Source organism: Cariama cristata, unplaced genomic scaffold (assembly GCF_000690535.1).
Source record: "Cariama cristata isolate BGI_N322 unplaced genomic scaffold, ASM69053v1 scaffold1060, whole genome shotgun sequence".
Lineage (NCBI taxonomy): Eukaryota > Metazoa > Chordata > Aves > Cariamiformes > Cariamidae > Cariama > Cariama cristata.
The window spans coordinates 11814-33244 of NW_009593109.1; the positions used below are offsets into that span (position 1 = coordinate 11814).

A 21431-nucleotide genomic window follows, 5' to 3' on the forward strand; every position below is an offset into this window, starting at 1 on the left:
CTCTCTGGGCAGCCTGTGCCAGTGCTCTGCCACCCTCAAAGTACAGAAGTTCTTCCTCATGCTAAGATGGAACTTCCTGAGTTTCAATTTGTGCCCGTTGCCCCTTAACCTGTCGCTGGGCACTGCTGAAAAGAGTCTGGCCCCATCCTCTTGACGCCCACCCTTAAGGTATTTATAAGCATTGATGAGATCCCCTCTCAGTATTCTCTTCTCCAGGCTGAGCAGACCCAGCTGTCTGAGCCTTTCCGCATAAAGGAGATGCTCCAGTCCCCTCATCACCTTCGTTGCCCTCTGCTGGACCTTCTCCAGTAGTTCCTTGTCTTTCTTGAACTGAGGGGCCCAGAACTGGACACAGCACTCCAGCTGTGGCCTCACCAGGGCAGAGTAGAGGGAGAGGATACCATATTTTGTAATATGTATTTAAAGTTGTATCATTTTGCCTTTAAGGAAAGACAGGTGGCTTATGTAGTTAGGTTAGAAGGTTTTGATTAATTTTTTTTTCCCTCTAGTTATGTATATTTTGTATATAGACCTTGTGAAGATGCAGAGCTGACACAGTATAGAGATGGTAATTTGGTTAGTATATTAATCTTTTTGCAGTGATGTTAGTTAAGGACTTTGAGGTAAAGTTGCATGTATCAGTGTAAAATCTAAATAATTATTTCTCTTAAACCAGCAGTGATTCCTCTTACGAAATACTCAGTCTAATTATAGGCTAATGTAATTATAATTAGATTTTTCTCCCCTAAACTTCTGCTCTGCATTTTGGGAGGCTCTCGTAATTCTCTCTGCAGAGGCATTCTGTGATGAGATCCCTAATCTTGAAACATCTAAACTAAGCAACTACTTTTTTTTTTTTGGTAATTTTCAATGGGTGGTGACTGAGAGGCATTTGCTAGAAAAAATTACTGAAGAACTTCAGGTGTATATTGAAGTCATAAAAACAGGAACAAAAAGACTTGATATTTTTGTAATGCCTAGTGATGTGGGAAGCTTGAACTGATTTAGTGGTCAATTTACACAAAACACTACACTAATTTTAGTATGTAGAAAATTCTTAGATTTGAGCTAAGAAATAATTTAATTGTAAGCTTAATTCATTATTTTATTGATGTCTCTTTATAAATTAGAAAACAAATGTTGTATTGCACCTTGCTTTGAATTCTATTCCTAACTTCTGTAGTGGATTTTTCCCCCCTAGTTTCTAAATGCTTTTTGTCTTTAGTGTCTTATCACATGACAACAGAAACTGGAAATTGAATTATGGGGAAGGAAAAACAAGGAACAAAGACATTGTCTGTGTAAAAAGCTGTCAGATGTACTAAGAAGAACAGTAAAAACAAATTTCATTAATTGTCTTTCCTCTCTTTGATTTTTGTAGCATTAGGGGTAAATGTGGATTTAAAAAAAAAAATCCCAAAACAAAAGAAAAAATCTCACCTCGTCATAGTAAGTATATGATACCTTGATATATTAATTTCTCTTTAGGATTTTCTTATCATTGAGGCAAAAAAGTTGTTACTGGTGCTGCGGCCACTGCTTATCTTTGATTTTTATGAAAAATTTTGCATCTGTGCAACCGGATCAGAGCTTTAGAATTCTTATACATACAGCATAGGTTCTGGCAGGCTTCTTAGTCCTATTTCCTCTTCCTTCTCCCTTTGTAAAAAAGGTTAAATGTCTTGCAGTGGTGATCCACCAGTGTAGCATATAAGCATGTGAGTTATACCTTTCCCAGTACAGCAAGTATGGTTTTATTTTTTTCCTGGCTTGGAAAATATGCTTAATGATTAATAAAAAGGTGAATTAGAATTCTCTGATCAGCTTTATATTGTTGCTTTCTGTCTGAATGTAAGTACTGGGAACTCAGTTTCTGAATCTATAAAAGAAAATGCAAGTAAAAGCAGTTAAATGTTTCTTAAAAATATTTTTTTCCTACCTTCTTAGAAAAAAAACAAAAGAAACAAAAAGAAACTTACGTGAAAAATGCCATGGAAGGATTTGTCTGGACTCTTGACACTTAGAGGATGATTGATAGCTGGGATTATGAAACCTTGTTGGAGTCATCTGGACAGTTTGGCTAGACTTCAAGTTCTTATTTTTCAAGTGGACTTTCTGTCTAGGTGATCTATCATCTGCTTGTTTCCTGAAACTGTTCTACATAGGTTTTGAGGGTCCTACAAGAAGCAAGTGGAAGGAGGGGGAAAAAGACATGCTGACAGAGTAGACCTGGAGTTCCTTTTTACCAACATCTGATCATAGCAACTGGGTTTCATTTTGAATGTTTGGACCCTGTAGGGTTAGGTTCAAAAATGGTGATGTAATTTCAGGAGATTACCCATTTACCTTCTGATTGAAGAGCTGAGCCCTTTATATTTGTGGTTTGTTTTGTTTTTTTTTTTTCTCTGTACCAGTGAAAAGTTAAGTTTTTTCTTCTGCTGACACAATTGATCTTAGAAGGACATGGCAGAAAGGAAACATGTGGTCTTCGTTAGACCACAGAATAATGTTGTGTAAGTGGAATACCTCGGGGATAATACATTATTTTTTGTTGTTTAATGCATAAATGATGTTCTTTGTACAAAGCCATACATATGAATAATTTGGAATGTATTATGCTCTTATACTTTTGTTGTTAGAGCACAATTAATTAAAAAAAAAAGTTCTGATATCATAAACAAAGTGGATCATGAGAAGTATGATGAGACTTCAGATATTTTTAGACTTGATATGGCTATTAAGTCAAAAAGCTCCTGTGTAGTCTCCAGAGAGGAGAAGAACTGCCCTAGAAAATGTAAACCAATGTGATTGAATGGCAAAGTGTGAGAAGTTTTTTGCGGGAGATCTTGCACAAGATAAATGCTTTAACTGGATTGAAGAAAAATTTTTTTGTTTTTTAGATGAAAATTGTATTATTTATTAGGGCAGGATAAACTTTTTAACTAAAATTAAACAAAAGCAAAGTTTCTTCAAATAAGGAATGTATTTTCCTATAATAAAGCAATGCTGGTATGGTGGTAATGAAGAAGATCTTATGAATCTAAGAAATTGCCAAAATTCTTTCAAAGCTTACAGTGTGTGATCACTGGAAGAATAGAGTGGGCCCTAACAAAACTGGACATCCTCTACTGTTGAGATGAAGGTACAGTAGAGGAGCTGCTTTGCTCAATAGAGCTGATAGTTGAACTTTGGACCAGCAGTTTTTATATAATGCCTTTTAACTATATGACCCTGAAATTAACTGGACAAATGAGTGTGGTCTTTTTAACTTTCAAATTGGTGTGTTGCTTGAAGAAAGACTTTCTTAAACAGTAAATTGTGTATAATCTACTTTGATTGTAGGAGGGCTTCTCTAGCACTCTTACTATTCTTTCTGGACAATTATTTAAATAAAATACAACTAATGAAAACAATTTCTTTTAAGGCCATGGGTGACAGATTGTCAGAGTTCTGAAAGAAAAATGACTTGAAATAGATGGGTACTTGCAGCAGTTGGAAAGTACCATATTATGATAGCAGATAGTATTTTATGACTCATCTAAAATACAAAGCTTCAAAGGATAAGGAATCACTTTTAAGAGGGCTAAGGAAGAAAGTTCTGCAGCGGTCACATTATTTTCGGTTCTGAACTTCCCAATTTTTGTAGTATAATCCAATAAAAATACTGGGAATATTTTAGTATGTCATGACAGTACTTCTGGTTCTTATATGACAGAAAATAATTATTTTCCTTCATGCCAGTCACGACATCACTGTGGTGTTCGTCATTGGGATGGCCTATGAGGTTACAGTTCTGTTAATAAGTGGGCATAGTGTAATGAATTTATTGTGGGTCTCCCCCCGCCCCCATTATGGGAATTTGTTGAGGATGGCTACTCATAAATAATGAGCTATGTTTGTTTGGATTAACTTGCCTGTGTAGGTATTGTGAGGCAATGACTGCCTCTGTTCTTCTGTATTTAACTATAGGCAGAGGAAAAGCATTGGAGGGTTTTGTGTGTGTGTGGTGAAGACCTGAAATCTTAAGGTAGTAAAAAATAAGGAGATAGTGTTACAATCATATTCTGCTTCCTTTTAGATGAAACAACTTCTGCTTAATGCTGTTTGGCAAAATAAATTTAAGTTCCTCAAGTTTCTGATTTTGTTCAGTGTAGATTCATCTCAGAATTTTTGAGTGAACTCTGACTAAGGCTTAAAGATGTAGTTCAGTAGCTTGCAGTATGATAAGAAGTTTATCTTGGCTTTACTCCCCCCCTTTTTTTTTTTTATTTCTTACATTAGCGGTGATGTATTTACTTGGTCGGAGATGATGGCATTAATTGGGCCATGCATTAGCAGTTAATTTTCTATCTATACATAGCTCTAAAAACATATACATAGCTCTCTTTTCTTCTTCTACATTACTTAAAAAAAAAAAATAAAACCCCCAAATTTCACTTGGTTCTCAAATTTGGTAACCATATCTCTTCTTTCTGTTTTGACAATGAAGGTCACATGAATATGTGATGATTGGGTAACCTCAGTTGTTTTATGTGAATTTGCAGATGTCATAGCCCATGAGGCAGCTGTCTAAGGCAGGTTCTTCATTCCCGTCAGTCTCCAGGGCATTTTTGCCTACATTAATTTCCAGTTGTTACTGTACCTGGTCAGAAGTGTTTAAAGAAAATTCAATTAAGAAAACCCACACCACAACCACAAGCACCTTTTAAGTGCGAGAAATGTCTAAGTGAGGACCTTGATCCCAGGTAGTGGTGTCCAGTATGTCCTTTAGACATACTTCCAAACACTAGAACTTTTTTAGAATTATCTAGTAACAAACATAAAATTTCAATTATGCTAATGATTTGTTAGCATAGGTGAAATTGCAGTTGGCAGTGGAACAACCCTTAACCTATGATAGCCAATTTATCTGAACTAAAAAATTGATGGCTTTCTTTCAAATATTGGGTAGGAATTAATACAAATTTTTTACTTTCTTAGAAGAAGAGAACTAAATGGTAAGCTGATGTTTCCTGTTAAGTTGTAGATGAGGCCATTCAAGGTTATACCCTATAAGTAAACTATATAGTGACAGAATGAGTGCTCACTTAAAAACTGTAAGAGGAGATTGGGGTTTCTTTTATGCCTGCTACTAAAAATATTCTATACCTGGTTTTGGTTTAACAGGTTTTTCTTGCTGCTTGTTCTTGAAAATAGAGTTTTTTCCTTAATTTTATGCATAGTTAGTGATACAGTTTGACATTTGTGGTATTTGATAAGAAAATGCTCAGTGTTTAAATGAAGAAAGCAAGATATCCCAACAGCTAGTTGGCCTGATTGGTTTCCAGTTCATTGTATTTGATGACTCGTGTAATGGAACCAAAACACAACTTCTGCTACCTAGAGGAAGAAAGAACTGTAGAAGGTTTAGACACTTAAGAGCATGCCAAGATATTTGATGTTAATTGCCAGACTTGGTAGTGAGATAAAATTCAAGAGCTTAGATGAAGACTTGGTGCCAGGTCATACCTTAGAGATGCCCTGTAGATGCCACTTCATCATCCTGAAGATACCGACCTTACCAATAAAAGGAGCAAATTCTGATTTAAGTCCACAATGCTTTTCCGAAGTCCTTTTTATAAGTACCCCATTTTTCACTGGAGGCTTGTTAGTTTTTTCTTGGCAATCTAGTGTTTAGCAAAGATGAGAGTGTTAAAATATGTTGATCTTGAAACTGTTGGACTTGTGTAGACTTTAACTAAGATACTAGACTTTGTCAGAGGGGAGGAGTGTATTTATTAGGCACTGTATGCGCTTCATTGCAAAGCGGTCTATGTTCTTGCAATTTTGAAATTTTGGAGGGAGTTTGCAATTATTCATTATGCAAGTATTCAAGATGGGGCTATTTTACTTCAATTACCTAGTCATTTGTGGAAAACTTTGTCTATATTAGGATATAAAAATGCATTAGTTTATTCATCTGTGAAGAGAGACAGCTGAGGTGCTAATGTACATCTCTCCTGTATTTGATTGGGTGTTTTGCCCTACTCAGTAAGGGGAGTGGGAGGTTAGTGGTAACTGGCATACAAGTAGGATTGTTGTATTCACTTGTGCAAGTCAAGTGGATTGTAGCTTTGCTCTACAATTCAAAACTACTACTGACTCTTTTTAGTTTACTACTTAAAAAGAAAACACTTCTAAAAGTGGCAGTGGATGGCTATAATATCTTCTGATGATGATCTATTAAAATGAGATGGAAATTGTTTCCTATTATTATAAATCATTAGAATTATTTTTGTTTTAAAAAATAGTGGAAGTTATGACATTGTTTCTTTTGACATCCTTGGTTTGTATTGTGGACATAGAAAATTGTCTTTTTAAACTACAAAACAAAAGTGAACAATGCTCTCTAAGAAATACGTAAAAAATTCTGTACCCAGGTTTCTATTGTAAGGTACAGCAACTGGACTCTGACAACATAGAGCAGTAAGCAAATGTACTTCACATTCATTAAGTCTGCTACAAAGTCATTCTCTGTCACCTCACTGAATGTGATGAAAGATTTTTGTTTTTTTTTTTAAAATCACTGATTTAAATGATAGTATTTTTGTCAGTTTATAATATTTTTAAGTTCAGACCTTAAGATCATCACACTCTTAAAATAAGTGTATTTGAAGTTAACAACTTTTAAAGAAGATTGAATGTTTTCTTTCCCTTTGGCTTTTGTAAAAGAAAACTAATGAAATCATTGTGACAAATAAAAGTGATTGTTTTGTTGTTGTTGTTGGGGTTTTTTCGGGTGTTTTTTTTTTTTTTAAAAAGTGATGTAAAATTGCCTGGTTTTAAAATGAACTAACTCAGTCTTCTGTTTTTTTTGTTGTGTTTTTTTTTGTTGTTTTTTTTTAACAGGGTTTGTGGATGCACTTAGATGTTTGCAATGAGCACTGTGGCTGGCATGCCCCAGTGTTTTGGATACCAATGCATAGGACTCCGTAGTAATCGAATTTATCAGAAACGAACGTCATGAGCATAGTGATCCCATTGGGGGTTGACACAGCAGATACTTCTTATTTGGAAATGGCTGCAGGCTCAGAGTAAGTATGATAACAGAATTTGTGGGGTTTTTTTTCTTTTTTCCTTAGTATTTTTTGAATACAGTCGGAGAGGACTTGGATGTCTCTTTCATTTTATTGAATCTTTAATTACTTAGGTTAATAACTGTCACTTTATTCTTAAGTCAGTTTCTTCCTGTTCAGGGAGAGCAAAGGAGAGAAGCTAAACTGTTCTACAGATGCATACTTTTCTTGCTTATCAGACTGGGAAATACAGATGCTGCCTGGTTTGCTTTTCATGCTTAAAATATTTTGCCATTTATGTTTCCTTTTAACTATACGTAAAAAAAAATTCTTGATTTCCCGTTTTAGAGAGGTAAATTCATTTTCTGTGGTAAATTGCAAGAAAGTGGTAGTAATTAGACAAGAATGCCTTTATTTATGGAAGTTGAAGGCCTATCTTATTTGTCTAATACCATGTCTTCACAAAGTTATTTTATATTGAAAAGCTAGTAGAAATTCATTGGTTAATTATTAATTTCAGTTAGTAACTGTGTATAAAGGATTACAAAGAGCCAATGAAATCCTGAATTCAAGAAACTTCCTTTGCATGAAATAAACATAGTGGATTTCTGGGATTGGGGGCAGGGTGGTGTGATTTTTTTTTTGTTTGTTTTTCAAGGGGGGTGTTTGGTTTGGTTTTGAGGGCGGGGGTGTGGGTGTTCTGGTGTTTTTTTTTTCTCTAATCATGTCTGAATGTCTAGACTATTGATAGGCTAGAGTTTAGGTATTGTTGATCTCTGACTGAAGATTTTTCCTGTCAAACAAACATCTTTCCATGTGTGTAGTATCGACCTGCCTGTCAAATGTTATGAGAGGAGAAATAGGATTTTGGGCAACTTGGTTCTTTGGGAGGTAAAAGACCAAGGTGGTGTTACAGCTCTTACCAGTGTACATAGGTACATCATTCCATTGAGCGCTGTATATTTCAGAATAGTATCTGGATTTTTTTTTTTCTGTTTTCTCTGTTGCTTTTGCATTAATAGAATATATGACAGGTGAGTTTTTGGGGGAGAGATGGGTGTCGAAAGATACTAGTGTAAGCCGCAGTGGATCTTGTATACTTCTTTTTGTATACTTCTTTGCATATACATATGAAAAAAAACCCCACCAGTTCATTTCTTAGATCTAACAAAAGGTGTTAAATTCATTATGTATATTAAATTAGGTTTTGAGTTAGTTTTTTTAACCACTTGAGATGCTGTTACTCTTTGCCTTCCTCCGAGCCTTTCTATAGTAATGTTAAAGGCCTTCCCTGTCTTTGCTTACCACAAAAATACATTTGCTTGCTTTAGATACTGAAACAATAGATTAGACTTACTTTACATGCATGCTTGAAATCTTTCATATATCAAAAATAAACTTCATAAAGTGGTCCTTCATTTAACAGGTGCATTGAATAACTAACACGAATTTAAATAGCTTACACGCAGTCTTTGCTTGAGAGCATGTGCTAGGTATTATTGCTCTGTTTAAGAACCAAATGGCTTTCTTTCCAACTTTGAGAGAAATGTTATGCACTGTGAGTAGAACTCTTGAACAGCTTTTTAAAGGGATATTTCTCTCCTGTGCTTTCAGTTATATATGAGGCTATTCTAATTTTTTGCCGTATGAAGAAAACCAAGAATTTGCAATTTGAAGCTTTTTGTAACATTAAATTTTTGAAGTTGCTTTGTTGATCTCTCGTATCATGTACGCTAGTCTCTTTGGTGCAGAAAATTTGAGTGACCTGTTCACAGCTCTTTTCGTTATCTTTTCCTGTGGTTTTCTTTTATGTTGAGAGAAGGTCATGATTCCTGAGGTTGCTGACATTCCTTGCAGATACAGCATGCCAGGTTGAAATTAAAATAAATAAATATGGTTGTCAGTATAAACAAGATAGAGTTCACAGTGTGTTATTTGCTCGATACTGTGGCATGGCAACCCAGTTAGGAGCTGCTTTTCTTCAGATGTTAAGTGGCTGTTACCAGTTACATTAATTCTTGTCATCTCTGCCATACTTATGCTGAAAAATGTGTAGTTGCATGATTGACGTACACTGATTTAAAAGCCATGTCACTGTCTAAACAAGTGTGACACAAAGGTATGTCCCTAACCTTCCAGCTTATACAGTTGTAAAACTTTTGTGTCACCATCTACATGATTTATGTGGTTTTTATACATTTTCTTCCGGAGAGTAGCATGTTGGGTATTGTAGGTTGTCTTTGAGCAAGTTCTGGGATTTTCCCAAGAGGGAGGAGTGGTAACTTCTTCACTGTGACTGATAGGTCTCATATTGCTTCATCAGTTGCTGAAGCATGAGCAAACACAAGAATGGGGGAATGGCAAACCTGATTATGTAGGAGGAGGAGCCTAGGAAATAACTCTTAGCTTAGTGCAAACTCTTAGTGCTGAGATTTTTTATTTTTTTTTTTATGCTTCAAGCTAAGGGATAAGCCTGTTAAAAGGTGGATAGTTCATGTGATTACATAGTTTCACGTGTTATTCTAATAATTGTAGCAAATAGCTATGTGGAGAACAACTCTTATTAAAAGGTCTGAACATCTTAAAAATTGGGTGAAATAGTTTGTCTCTTATGTCACTTGTACCTAGGTGAACTCTCCAGTGGTAGTTTGATCTTCATAGTGCCATAGTAGTCAAACACACATGTATTTTGCCTTTATTTGTAGAAGGCTTACTGAAGATGAGTATGTGTGACTTCTTACTGTTAAAGACCTTGTATTAGTAAGCGACTGAGCCATTTCGGAAAGTTCAGAATGCGCTTCCTGATTTAAGAGAGCGTTAGTCTAGCTTTAGAGCATGAGTATAAGGTGCACATTGGGAAATGCCATTGATGGTACTGCTCTCCTGTTTTTAATATCTGTGTGTTTTTTAGAGAGAAGGCCTGTAAAATGAGCCTAACCACCACAGTATATGGATCATTGTGTTGAGTTCAATATCCAGGGGAGAAGATTATGAACATTATTGTAGTCTTAAATAGATGAACACCTACCCTCCCATGATTCTTGTTGAAACGGGGATTTTTTTAATTTATTTTCCAAAGTATTTTAGGACAATGGGAAGCTTGCAAGTTCCCACAGATGGTATCAAACTAGCCTATACTTCTAGGGCCTGCAACGAGATGCTTAGGTAGCAGAACCCACTCTGTGGTAGAGAAGTAGTGCTCAGTTCTTTGTTGTCTAGGTAATGAAGCCCATCAGATGTGTTTGGTTAGATGAAGTGTCTTGAAATAGAAAACGCTGTTTTTCATACAAAATATATTACATTCCTGTATCTGAGCTGACCTTCAGCCAGATACTGCTCAGGTATGCTGGTGGAAAGGGAATACACCTCAACTCCTTGAAAATCAGACCTGTCAAACTGATGTATGGCAGATCAATGCCACTGAAGCATGCTTGGAAGCAAGAGGTGTCATTTGGCATTTTGACAGATGTTTTGAGGAAGGACTGTTAGCTAAGTTTTCAAGGCCTAAAGCTTGGATGCCCACCTGCCTCTGACAATTTTGGGTTTAGTGAGATTTTCTTTCCCATTTGAATACCTAGATTTTTATAGAACTGGTTGATGGTCCCAAATTCTAAGGACTGATTGTATTTGGGGTGTTATTCAAAAAACACTCCCTGTTGTGTGTGTGTTTTTTTTTTCTTAATTGTTACATGGTCAGAAACAAAACAGTATTTAAAAAGAATGGCATGGAGGAGATGGGGCTTTTTTTTAAGAAGAATTGACTGTTGCCTAGAATGGTTGATAGTTGGTTACCTTAATACAGGTTAACTGTAAGCTTGTAGGGGCTGAGTTTGTGTAATCTGTCTGATCGCATGTGTTGCTTATTTAATTTCTCACTAATGCCATCTGCTGGCAACAGGCAGAATAATTTCAGTTTGCATTGTGCTTTTAAATACAACTAGTAGGAAATGGACCAGAACATGAGAGTTGTTTCACTTGCAGAATGAAAATTATTTGAGGTTTTTTTAAGAAGACAGGTATATTTGCTTTTTTAATCCATGTGAGAAAATACTGTGTTCCTGTTTTCAAGTTGCAGGAATGTCTTAAATCATTGCAGCCCAAGAGCATGAGGGAAGCTTTTTTGTGGTGCTTTTTATTTTATTCCCTGTGACTATTTTGCACAGTTTTGAATTGCTAAACCACAACACTTAACAAACACATACGACATTTTAGCAAAATGTCATGGTCAGTTTGTCATGGTAATATATCTTTATTTTAGGGCATAATACTGTGATTTTGGTCTAACTTCAAATATACTATATTGTAATACAAGTATTTCAGTTTTTATGAAAACTAAAAGTACCATGAATATCTTAGACACTAAGGGTGCAGTTGTTTGAGGTGAAGCTGAAAAATGTGGTATGCTCAGTAGACTGACAAGCTTAGTACCTCAGTGTGTTACAAAACTGGCTTATGTTCAAAAATACAAGCAAGGAAAACCTTGTAGTGTTCTTTCAGATCTGAATGCTTACACTTTTTCTTCCTGAAAACTTGCTTTTTGGGATGCCCATAAGAATGCCAATGGTGAGATTAGGGTGGGTGTCTATAATACAGTAGCTAGTGCCTCGCTACTTGAGCCCTGCTACTTAAAAAAAAAAAAAAAAAAAAAAAAAAAGATTTTTAAATTAAGTGGTATCTCATGCTTTAAATCATCTGTACAATTAAATATTTTACAAAGAGATATTCCCTCACAGAACTCTCCAGTTCCAGGATGCCTGTTTGAGACGGCCTTGACCTTTGGAGAACTGACAGTATAGGGGCTGTGTTTTCTCTTTAAGGTGAGGGTCATGCACATGATGGGCAGAAGAGGGGTAACAAGGAATTCGGTGAAGGGCATGTTAAAGTGTTGGCAGACCTGTCTGCCAAAGTTAGAAGGTTGTCTGTAGTTCTGTGGAGAAATTATACTCATTCTGTTCTGCTTATGGGATGAATATCACTTTTCTGTTGACTGTAAAGGAAACCTCCAGTGATTAATTTCTAGCTTCAGTGAATGTTTCACCACCTCCTTCCCATATTTCTGAGTCCCCTCCACACTGTTCCCCACCCTAGTCTAGCATTTGAGTAGATAAATGGCGCAGTAACAGTTACATTCAACGTTCTGGTGAGTACCTGTTATAATTTAAAGAAGTATCTGTGGCTGCCCTGGATAAGCATTTGAAAAAAGCTTTGCTGAAAGCTAATTCTGCTCTAATTTTGTGTTTATGTTACAACTTTTTTAATACAAAGATTTAATTGCCTGTGTGTCTCACCTAATTTTCTCCTACCCTTTTTCTGGCTTCCCATGCTCAAGTAAAGCTGTGCTTTTCCTTTTTAACCCTGTACTCTGAATCTGTTTTATGAATATTAAAGTAGTTGGGGGGGTAGATGCATTTGTTTTCTGTATTTTGTTTTTGGAAGCTTAATGCTTCTGCTTCTCACAACTGTTAGGCCTCTAAATGTTAAACTTGGTTCTCTTAAGTGGTTTATAAATTGCTGGAATAGGTAGAATTGGATTTAGGGAATAGGGTGTGTTGTCTTCATGTTTAGCCAGAGATTTAGAATACCTCTTTAATTTTTGCAGTTAGTTGATGAAATACGCATGACTTGTCTTTTTAGGAGTTTCCATTCTGATACCTTTCACTGAATGCACCCACGGTAAAGTAGCGGGTATTTAGATTGTGGTAGTATTTTTAATAAAGGAAACTCTCCTCAATCAATTTTGGCATTGTTGAAGGATGGATTGTGCGTGAATTCCTGGCCCCCCTCTATCAGTAAGCCTTCCTGCTGTGAAAACGGAATGTTTTCTGTATGCTGAAGCAAACAAGACCTAGTTTGAGCAATAAACTCATAGTGGATAAGAGTAACTGTGCTACTGCTTGTCTAATTCAGGGAATGTTCAAGAATAGCAGTAGGAGTAGTACAGTGGTGAAGACCCTGTTGAACTGGAGAAGGATGAGTTAATGTCTGTTCTGGCTGTGATGGATGGATAGTCAATGCCTCATTCATTGACATTTTGATTGGCTAGATTGTTGGAAGGATTAGCTGGATGACATTAATAGTGTATGATTACTGCACAAATGCATTATGTCAGTAAATAGGTAAAGGCCAATCTGTTGGAAAGGCATAGCTTTTCCAACTTTTGGTTGGTTGTGGTTTTTTTTTTTTTTCCCCTCCTCAAATGTCATGGGTTTGAACCTGGCAAATTCTGAGCTGCTTCTAGAAGATGATTTCAACAAACTCTGATAAAATTATTTTCAAGTTGAGAGGTGGTGTAAGAGAGTAAATGAGGATTTTTATGGGTTTATGAGACAACAAAGGGCAAGCGTTGTCAGAGTTCGTTTTTGTCTCATGCTAGTCAGAAGTTGTATTTCTAATGTTAGTATTTCACATGATTTGTGCACTCATGTGTTTGCTCACTCTCTAAAAAAATGCAGCTGGTGACTGTTAGAGACATTAAGGTTTTTAAAACAATGTCTTTTCTTTGGACTGTAGAAATCAAAGTCTTCACCCAGTAGTGTTTTTAACTAGTATTTCCTTTTAAACAATTTTATCATGCAGTAACCTCACATGGGGCAAAGCTAATGAGAAGAAATGGACCACCAAAACATTATTAGGTCACTTTTCAAGTAGATGTGAAAATACTGTATGTTGTTTTCAGAAAGCTGATGATTAATTATATTCTTACAAAAAGTGTTATCAACAAGTGTAAGTTGCTAGTGTCCTTTGAAATCAAACTAGTACCGCCTCATGGCGTAACAAAAAAGCCTCTGTTTAATATCTTAATGTCTAAAAAAACCCACTGGTATCTGTTTTAACTTAAGATTCAGAAATACCAACTTTATTTAAAAAATAAGTTCAAGGAATTGTTAAGATACTTGTGGTGGGAAATAGACTTCATACATAATAAAAGTAAAATCGGAAAAGTGAACCAGGTTTGATTTGTGGTGCAAATCAAAAGCCACTTCAGTTTTAAATACTGGTATTTTGCCCTATCTTTGAATGTGAAAAAACCCCCGAAACTTCAGGTAACTCTAGATTCATTTGAAGTTTGTCCTAGTGTGATTGAATCATACGGTGCAATGGAAAAGCGACAAGTTACTGACTAAAAGTAATGGGAGTATATATATGCTTGCATGCACACATGAATGTAAGATAATAAAGGTATAATTTATTGTGCTTAAAAAGATCTTCCTTTTTTAGTATTCCTTTGTCTTTCTTGTCTTTCATGTTGTGGTTTAGTGCATATAAACTATCATTTGTAAATTCAAAAAAGGCAGTGCCTTTCACTACAAAGCTTCTCTCGCAAACCTCTATATTTTTTTTCTTTCTATTTGAAGATAAATTGATAAACTGGCTTTCTTAGATAGATTTGACCTACTTAGGATTTCTCTTTGCAGAAACGGTACTCTGCTGCCTTGTGTACGGGTTCGTGTGGATGGTTGCGGGTGGTGCAGTACTGCTGCCACTAGATGTCATTGCAGAATGGAATTGGGTTGGGGGTAATGCAGGGCTATGTCGGTTTGCACCTCTGCTGCTTTTATCTTGTCCTAATTAAGCTGAAGTCCTTTTTGCAGCTTCTGTTATAACCTGTAGACTTGGACATACAGATTGATGACTCCCGGACAAAGTGTGTAACACACTTTTCTGTCCCAGATTTGCAGGTTATGTCACATGATTCAGCATGGACTTTTTTTGGAGAAAAATTCTGTAATTCTACAGAAGCATAAGTTCTCTGCCACTTGGGAAGCTTCATTTTAAATGTACGTGTAATTTATTGATACAAATTGCATATTAATTGCATTTATTCTTCTTCTGTCTTTTGCCTTGCAGACCAGAATCTGTAGAAGCTAGCCCTGTGGTAGTTGAAAAATCGAACAGTTATCCGCACCAGTTGTATACTAGCAGCTCGCATTCACACAGTTACATTGGTTTGCCCTATGCAGTAAGTTTCATGCTAAGTATTCTGTATAAAATAGATTATGTAAAATCTGCTGCTCTTAACTGGAAAACTCGTGAATCATGCGTACATTTTTATATCTTATTGGGAGTTGGGTAAGTTGGCTAAAGATGGTTGATTAGAAGCAGAATACAGAACATAGTCCACTTACATGTAAAACATAGTTGAGAAGGTAGAAAACAAGAATGAGCAAATACAGAAACAAAATTTTAAACTATTACTAAAAATTAAGAAGTCTCTGAAGTTCTTTACAAAGGGAATTCTTATACTTTGGCTCAAATAATGATCAGTGTGTGAACATTTAAGAGCTGTAACTTATCTTTCCACAAAAATCTAGGACCATAACTATGGTGCTCGGCCTCCTCCAACGCCTCCAGCTTCTCCTCCTCCATCAGTACTTATAAGCAAGAATGAAGTAGGCATATTTACCACTCCCAACTTTGATGAAACCTCCAGTGCTACTACCATCAGTACATCAGAGGATGGAAGCTATGGAACTGATATTACCAGATGCATTTGTGGCTTTACACATGATGATGGATATATGATCTGTTGTGATAAATGCAGGTAATGAATATTGAAATGATTTAAAAGTTACTTAAAACTTCAAGCTGCACTGTGAAAGTAAGGGTAACTAAAGGGTGTTCTAATTATGTTGAGTCATAGGGAATTTCCTTCCATCAAAACGGTATTTGAAGGTTGTATGGTTTTCTAATAAGCAAGGTAGTTGGTTAAGGCCATTGAGTATTTTATACTTTATTCCAATCTGTCTTGACCACTGATATTAATTTGTTCATGCCTTTACTTGTGCATTGTTGCTTAGTAAGGGTATATCTTTGGTATTTTGTCCAAGTTAGTTATTAGTATGGTGAACTAGACCTAGGGATTGGTTCTTAATCTGCATCTTGGTAAATTATGTATATGTAAATCAGGTAATTTACAGGATGCAAAATAATCTGAAAGAAACTTCTCAAATCTGTGTTTCTGTGTGCATGATCTTTCTGATAAGATGTAGGTTTAAGGGGTGGAATGTAGAATCTATTCTGCATCTTGGGTAGTTTGTCAAACAGTTTTTCAAAGTGAAAAAGACTAACCTAGATTCTTACTGGAGAGCCTGTAGTTAAAGGGTTAAAATTCTGTGTTTGTGCGTAAGCACCTACTTGATCATAGTAAAATAAGTGGGTGCTATTAAATATTTGGGCTCAGAAAAAGGACCTTACAAATTTTTAGAGCTCATGTACTTAACAGGAGAAGACAGACCTCATGTTTGTGGACTTGCTCGGTGTTAGCCTGTATTTTTACATTCAATATGCTTAATGAACACTGCTGAATTTATTAGATCATTGTGTATTTTCTAAAATGGTTGTTATGGCTAATTAAAACTTTAATTTGAATTTCATTCTTCTGTCTGCTTATGTAACAAGCTCGTTACTAATTTTTTGTGGTCCTTGATTCTGATAACATTTTCCCGTGATGTTCTTTCAGCAATGGAGCTGTAGGCAGTCACCAGTTAGATAGTCTGCTTCTTTTGAAGGAGAGATTCTCTGTGAGGAGTTGGAGAGGGTTGTGATAAATTCACAAGTGGGAAGATAACAATGATGTTTGTGTCTCAGTTCCTTCTAGCAATGTGGGGATAAGCATAAACTGCTGTCCTAGGTTAGCCCTCAGTCTAGCAAGCAGCCTCTCTTCTCTGACTGTGGGAAGCAATTAAAGCTCTTCTATGCTGCACAACTGTACTATCTATCATGTGGGGGGTGTGTATAAAAGCATATATTTATGTGTTCTGTTAAAATATTTAAGTAACTAAAACTATGTATATCTGTATTTATAGAGAAAAATAATATGTATATATTTATTAAAGGAAAATGAATCCTTTTGTTTAAAAACAAAACTCCTCTTACTATGTAAAGCGTAAGTCTGGTTGCTAAGGGTATTTGTCTCTATCTTGTTCTCTGTTGTGATAATTTACCATTTTTTATTTCCAGTGTTAGAGAAAAATTTCCAAGAGGGAAAATGAGTCTAAAGAAGCAGAGACACACCGGGAGACAGCCACAAGATTGGAATTACAGTGATCAGTGGAATAGAAAATCAGCTAGCAGAGTGGTGGCGAAGACAGTGATTGAGATATAGTTTTAGGCAGTATTAAATCTGAGTAAAGATCATGATGAAAAAAAGAATGGCTCGCTCTCTCTCTGTGTGTGTGTGTGTGTTATGCACATAATTTAAAAAGTTGCATTTAAAATAAAAAGGTGTGTGTTTTTGTGTTTTTCTTTGAAGTGTCTGGCAGCACATTGACTGTATGGGGATTGACAGGCAGCATATTCCTGACATATATCTGTGTGAACGTTGTCAACCAAGGTGAGTGGTTTGGTTGATTTTGAAGTCTAAACGACTATGTTCAGTAGAGAGTATAAAAAGAGGAGGTACTGGAACAGTCAACAGATCAAAATGCAGACCATGTAGCATAATCCTGACAGTTCTAGTTAAAGGAGCTACATTTCTGATGCAGGTGATCTTACCAGTTTCCATTCCCTTGCTCACAGTAGTCATTGTTTCACCTCACCGGGCATCAGGGATAAACTCTTGAAACGCATAATTGAAGTAGCAGTGATTCCTGGATCCTTTCTTGGGCTGACTGATACATAGACAATCCCTTCCATATTTTGTTTAGTGGCTGTCACGCCTTGAGAACCCTTAACAGCAGTGTTTTCAGGTCAACTGTCCCACCAGTATTTCTCAGTGTCTTTTGTTTTTATGGCCCCATTCCAATATGCTGCAGTGCTCACTTGGAGGATTTCTTGCTCTGGAATGAGTATTTGTATGCTTCCCCTCAAACCTGAAGTCATGTGACATGACAGGGAAGGCGTTTTGTTCTCACTGTGTGGCAGGTAGATTATACCTGACTGTCATCTTAGTTGTCCTGTGACGGAGAGTATAAAATGCTACCTGTTACTTATGTTGCAGATTTTTATTCACTGTTTAATTAACAGACGAGTTCAGAACACTTTAATTACCAATAATGATGCTTTTCTTTCTGAGAAATAGTTTGGACCTTGTAGTCATAGAATATTTGTTTTGTGTTGTATTGTGACGATTGTTTTGAAGAATCTGCAGGAAAATGGCTTAATGCCTGATTATCTGTAATCCATGGACCAACTGTCAGTCTTTCTTCTGAGTATCGGGTTTCATTATGTTTTCAAGTGATTTAGACACTTGTATGTGCTTTGAATTAAAATGGGATGGAACAGTACACAACTGATGTTTTTCTACGTATCTAAACATTCAGCTATTTTAGTCTTTCTTTGGTAATAGTCAGTGGAAAATGGTAACTGTGAAAAGGTCTGGTTTAATACTTAGGTGAACTGATGTGAAAGTGATGAATGGAAAAAACTTATTTTTTAATTTCAGGAGTTTAGATAAAGAAAGGGCAGTGCTGTTGCAACGAAGGAAAAGGGAAAATATGTCAGGTGAGTAAAGGTTAAAAGATTTTTTTCCTTAGTAAAGATTATAAACTAAGTATATATCAACTGTACAGACTTAAGAGTGTATACACAGTTCCTGCAATTTTGATAGCCTTCAGCATACAAGGTTTGGTAAATCAATGCCTTTTACTTGACTTTATCATTACTAAGATAATGTTATATCAGAATTGTTGCAGTTCCACATAGTTTATTAAAGGTTGTCACCACTGCCTCTTTTCTTATCACTGTGAAATAATTCAATCTGTTTGAACATTGCTAAATTTTGTAATAATAAATGTAGCTTTTATAATAACTAGATTACTTCCAGTAAGCCATTGAAGATAAGATGGAAAATGTTCAGGTTACTTGTTCTGTGATGAGAGGGTTACTAAGTCCACTTTTTGGAAAAAAATTTCACAGCTCCATCACTTTTTTCCTTCATAGTATAGACTACTCATATCCTCACACTGATCTCTTAAAACTATTCCATTGCAGGAGATAGTCCTGGCTCCTAAGAAATACGTAATTGGGATTTAAAGCAATCTAGCATAGTTTTGAGAGGGAATTCTATTTCTGATTTGTTGGCTGTAGATTTGGGTGTGTGTATTGTTGTGGTTTTGGGTTTGTTTTGACAACGAGAAAAATTGCTAAACTTAGGTAATACAGTTACATGATGTTTTGAGGTTTTTTTGGCCTTTGATAACTAGATGAGGCGTGTAGTGAAGTACCTATTACAGTCTCTTTATTTTCTGAAATTACCTCTCCTACCGTTTATGGCATTTCAAAACTCAACTGGCCTAACTTGTCAGGAGTTCTGTCCAACTGTTAGCAAAATGTGTTGTGGGTTTCTTGATGGACAGGTGATAGTTTCATGCTCTACTACAAAATTCATAATTTGGGAGGAAGTCATCCTCCTAAACTCAACGTTTTATTTTCAGATCATGTCTCTGAAGTACTGGGGTATGTGCAAGTGTGTGTACTAAGATTTCTTTAAAAAAAAGACACGTAGATAAGGTCCTGCCACCTGCTTCATATGCCTCCAGAAAAATCTGAAGTATGTGATGTGGCCTAGAAGTGTACACGGCTTAATAGGGCTGCTTGGTGGGGTTGACACTTTCTGCTGTCCAGTGCTAAGCTGCCTTAAGTCCCTTAAAGGCATTCATGACTTATTTAGGAAACCACAATCATTTTTTATTTTGTCCGTTTTCATTTTAACAAAACCAAACTTACTTTGTAAAATTTTAGTTGACCTGCTAGGTAGTACAAATTTTTTTTAGAATTTAAAATTAATTTTTGCTGATTCTGTTAAAATAATAGAACAAGTACTTTTATAATTCATTTGGAGTTAATGAATTCAGTAAGTGATATGATATTGTGAGGATGAACTTCAGTTTACAGGCAGGATAGGGGAGGCTGATGATCTGAGCTATTTAAGTCATCTCGTAGGATTTTTAGCCACACTATCTGATAATTTACTATAAACTTAGAGAGAGTCAGAAGCTTAGCAGGAGCTGAGATTTTTACCTTTTAAGTTAGTGTTCAGCCCTCCTTAGTCCTGATGATCAGTCTTTTAAATCGGTTCTATGCATTCAATAGGAAAAGAGATACTAAATGGTAGATATTAAGTATCAAAACAGAGTAAAAGATAAAGTCTAATTCTCTTAGTCTAAGACTCAGCTGAAGTGCCGTATTAATTACTGTGATTTATAGTACATAACTTGAATGTATGTTTGCATCTCTAGTTAATTGACATTTAGCCAATACGTTTGCTTGGCTAAATGCACTTTTTATATGTTGACTTGTTATTATGTGGTTCAGTCAGACATAAGGTAGTTCTGGGTGTGAACTGCCTACCATGAGACACGAGTAAAAATGGCCGATTTTCATAGATGATTCCAAATAGGAAAAGCAAAAGTGGCATCAATTTGAATGTATCTATTCAATGTTTTAAGCATTTGACAGCAGCAGAACTTGTAACTTACTTAGTAATAAGTTACAGGTGTTTCATTAAAGGCAAGATTGCATTAGTTGGATGTTCTTTGATCAGTAAGTATATATATAGGGCTTTTTTCTTTAGGCCTACGTATAGTAGGGCTTGTTATTTAGATAGGAGAATACTTTACAGTATAATGGTTTTTACTGTAAAGATTTTTAAAGAGTTGCTGTTTTAGCCTTGTTACATCCAAAGCTAAATAGTGGGGAGCAAGTAGTAGATCAGTTGGTTTGCCTCAAGAAAAGAGCTTTTAAGTGAACATTACACATGATACAAAATTTGATGAGAGTCTTAAACTTTCATGCCTAGTTGCATCATGTTCTTTCCTGGGAATATTTATAGCCCATTGTTCTGGGCTGTGTGGTTGTATGTGGTGGTGGTGGTTTTGCTGTTCTGGTATAAAAGTGTAATTCTGATACAGCGTACTGTGCATTGGATTGCTTACTATGGTGCAGTGGAGCAAGCACCTTTGTTAAACCCCTACTAAGTTGTATGCTGGACATTTTGGATTTGATTTTGTTGTTGTTGTGGTGGTGTGTGTTGGTTTTTTGGTTTTTGTTGTTGTGTTTTGGTTTTTTAAAGATACAATATCTAGATGTGTAACTTGATCAAGGATGTTGCCTCAAGCTGTCTGGTCTTGCAGTTGATGCTAATGAAATCACTTGCTGCTTATGGGGAAATGAGTCTGGGCCTGTAACTTCTTGGGAAATTTGAAGAGTTTGCATCTTGCCTTCCAAGATGCAAAGTCTTCCCTTAATGTGCTTTACTAAGGCTCTTCAAAGTGAAAGCAAGTTACGTAGGTTAGGAAGGAGTGTCTCAAAACAACTCTGTGTTAATTACATGTTCAGTTGAGGTAATTATTCTTTACAGTAAGTCAAGACAGTGTAGACAACAATATTAAAACATTGGTTCCCTAAAGAAGACATTATTGGGGGGGGGGGGGGGGG

The 21431-nt window shown here is 35.9% G+C and overlaps 1 protein-coding gene across 1 annotated transcript in view; it reads left to right on the forward strand.

Annotated features, from left to right (window-relative positions):
• KMT2E (lysine (K)-specific methyltransferase 2E) overlaps nucleotides 1-21431 on the forward strand; it is a 62635-nt gene that overhangs the window by 11242 nt on the left and 29962 nt on the right. Inside the window, exons 2-6 of the mRNA XM_009709047.1 lie at nucleotides 6889-7073; nucleotides 14904-15015; nucleotides 15368-15597; nucleotides 17308-17388; nucleotides 18439-18497. Of these exons, the coding sequence (XP_009707349.1) occupies nucleotides 7003-7073; nucleotides 14904-15015; nucleotides 15368-15597; nucleotides 17308-17388; nucleotides 18439-18497 (553 nt within the window). The 5' untranslated portion in view covers nucleotides 6889-7002. The remainder of the gene's footprint in view (nucleotides 1-6888; nucleotides 7074-14903; nucleotides 15016-15367; nucleotides 15598-17307; nucleotides 17389-18438; nucleotides 18498-21431) is intronic.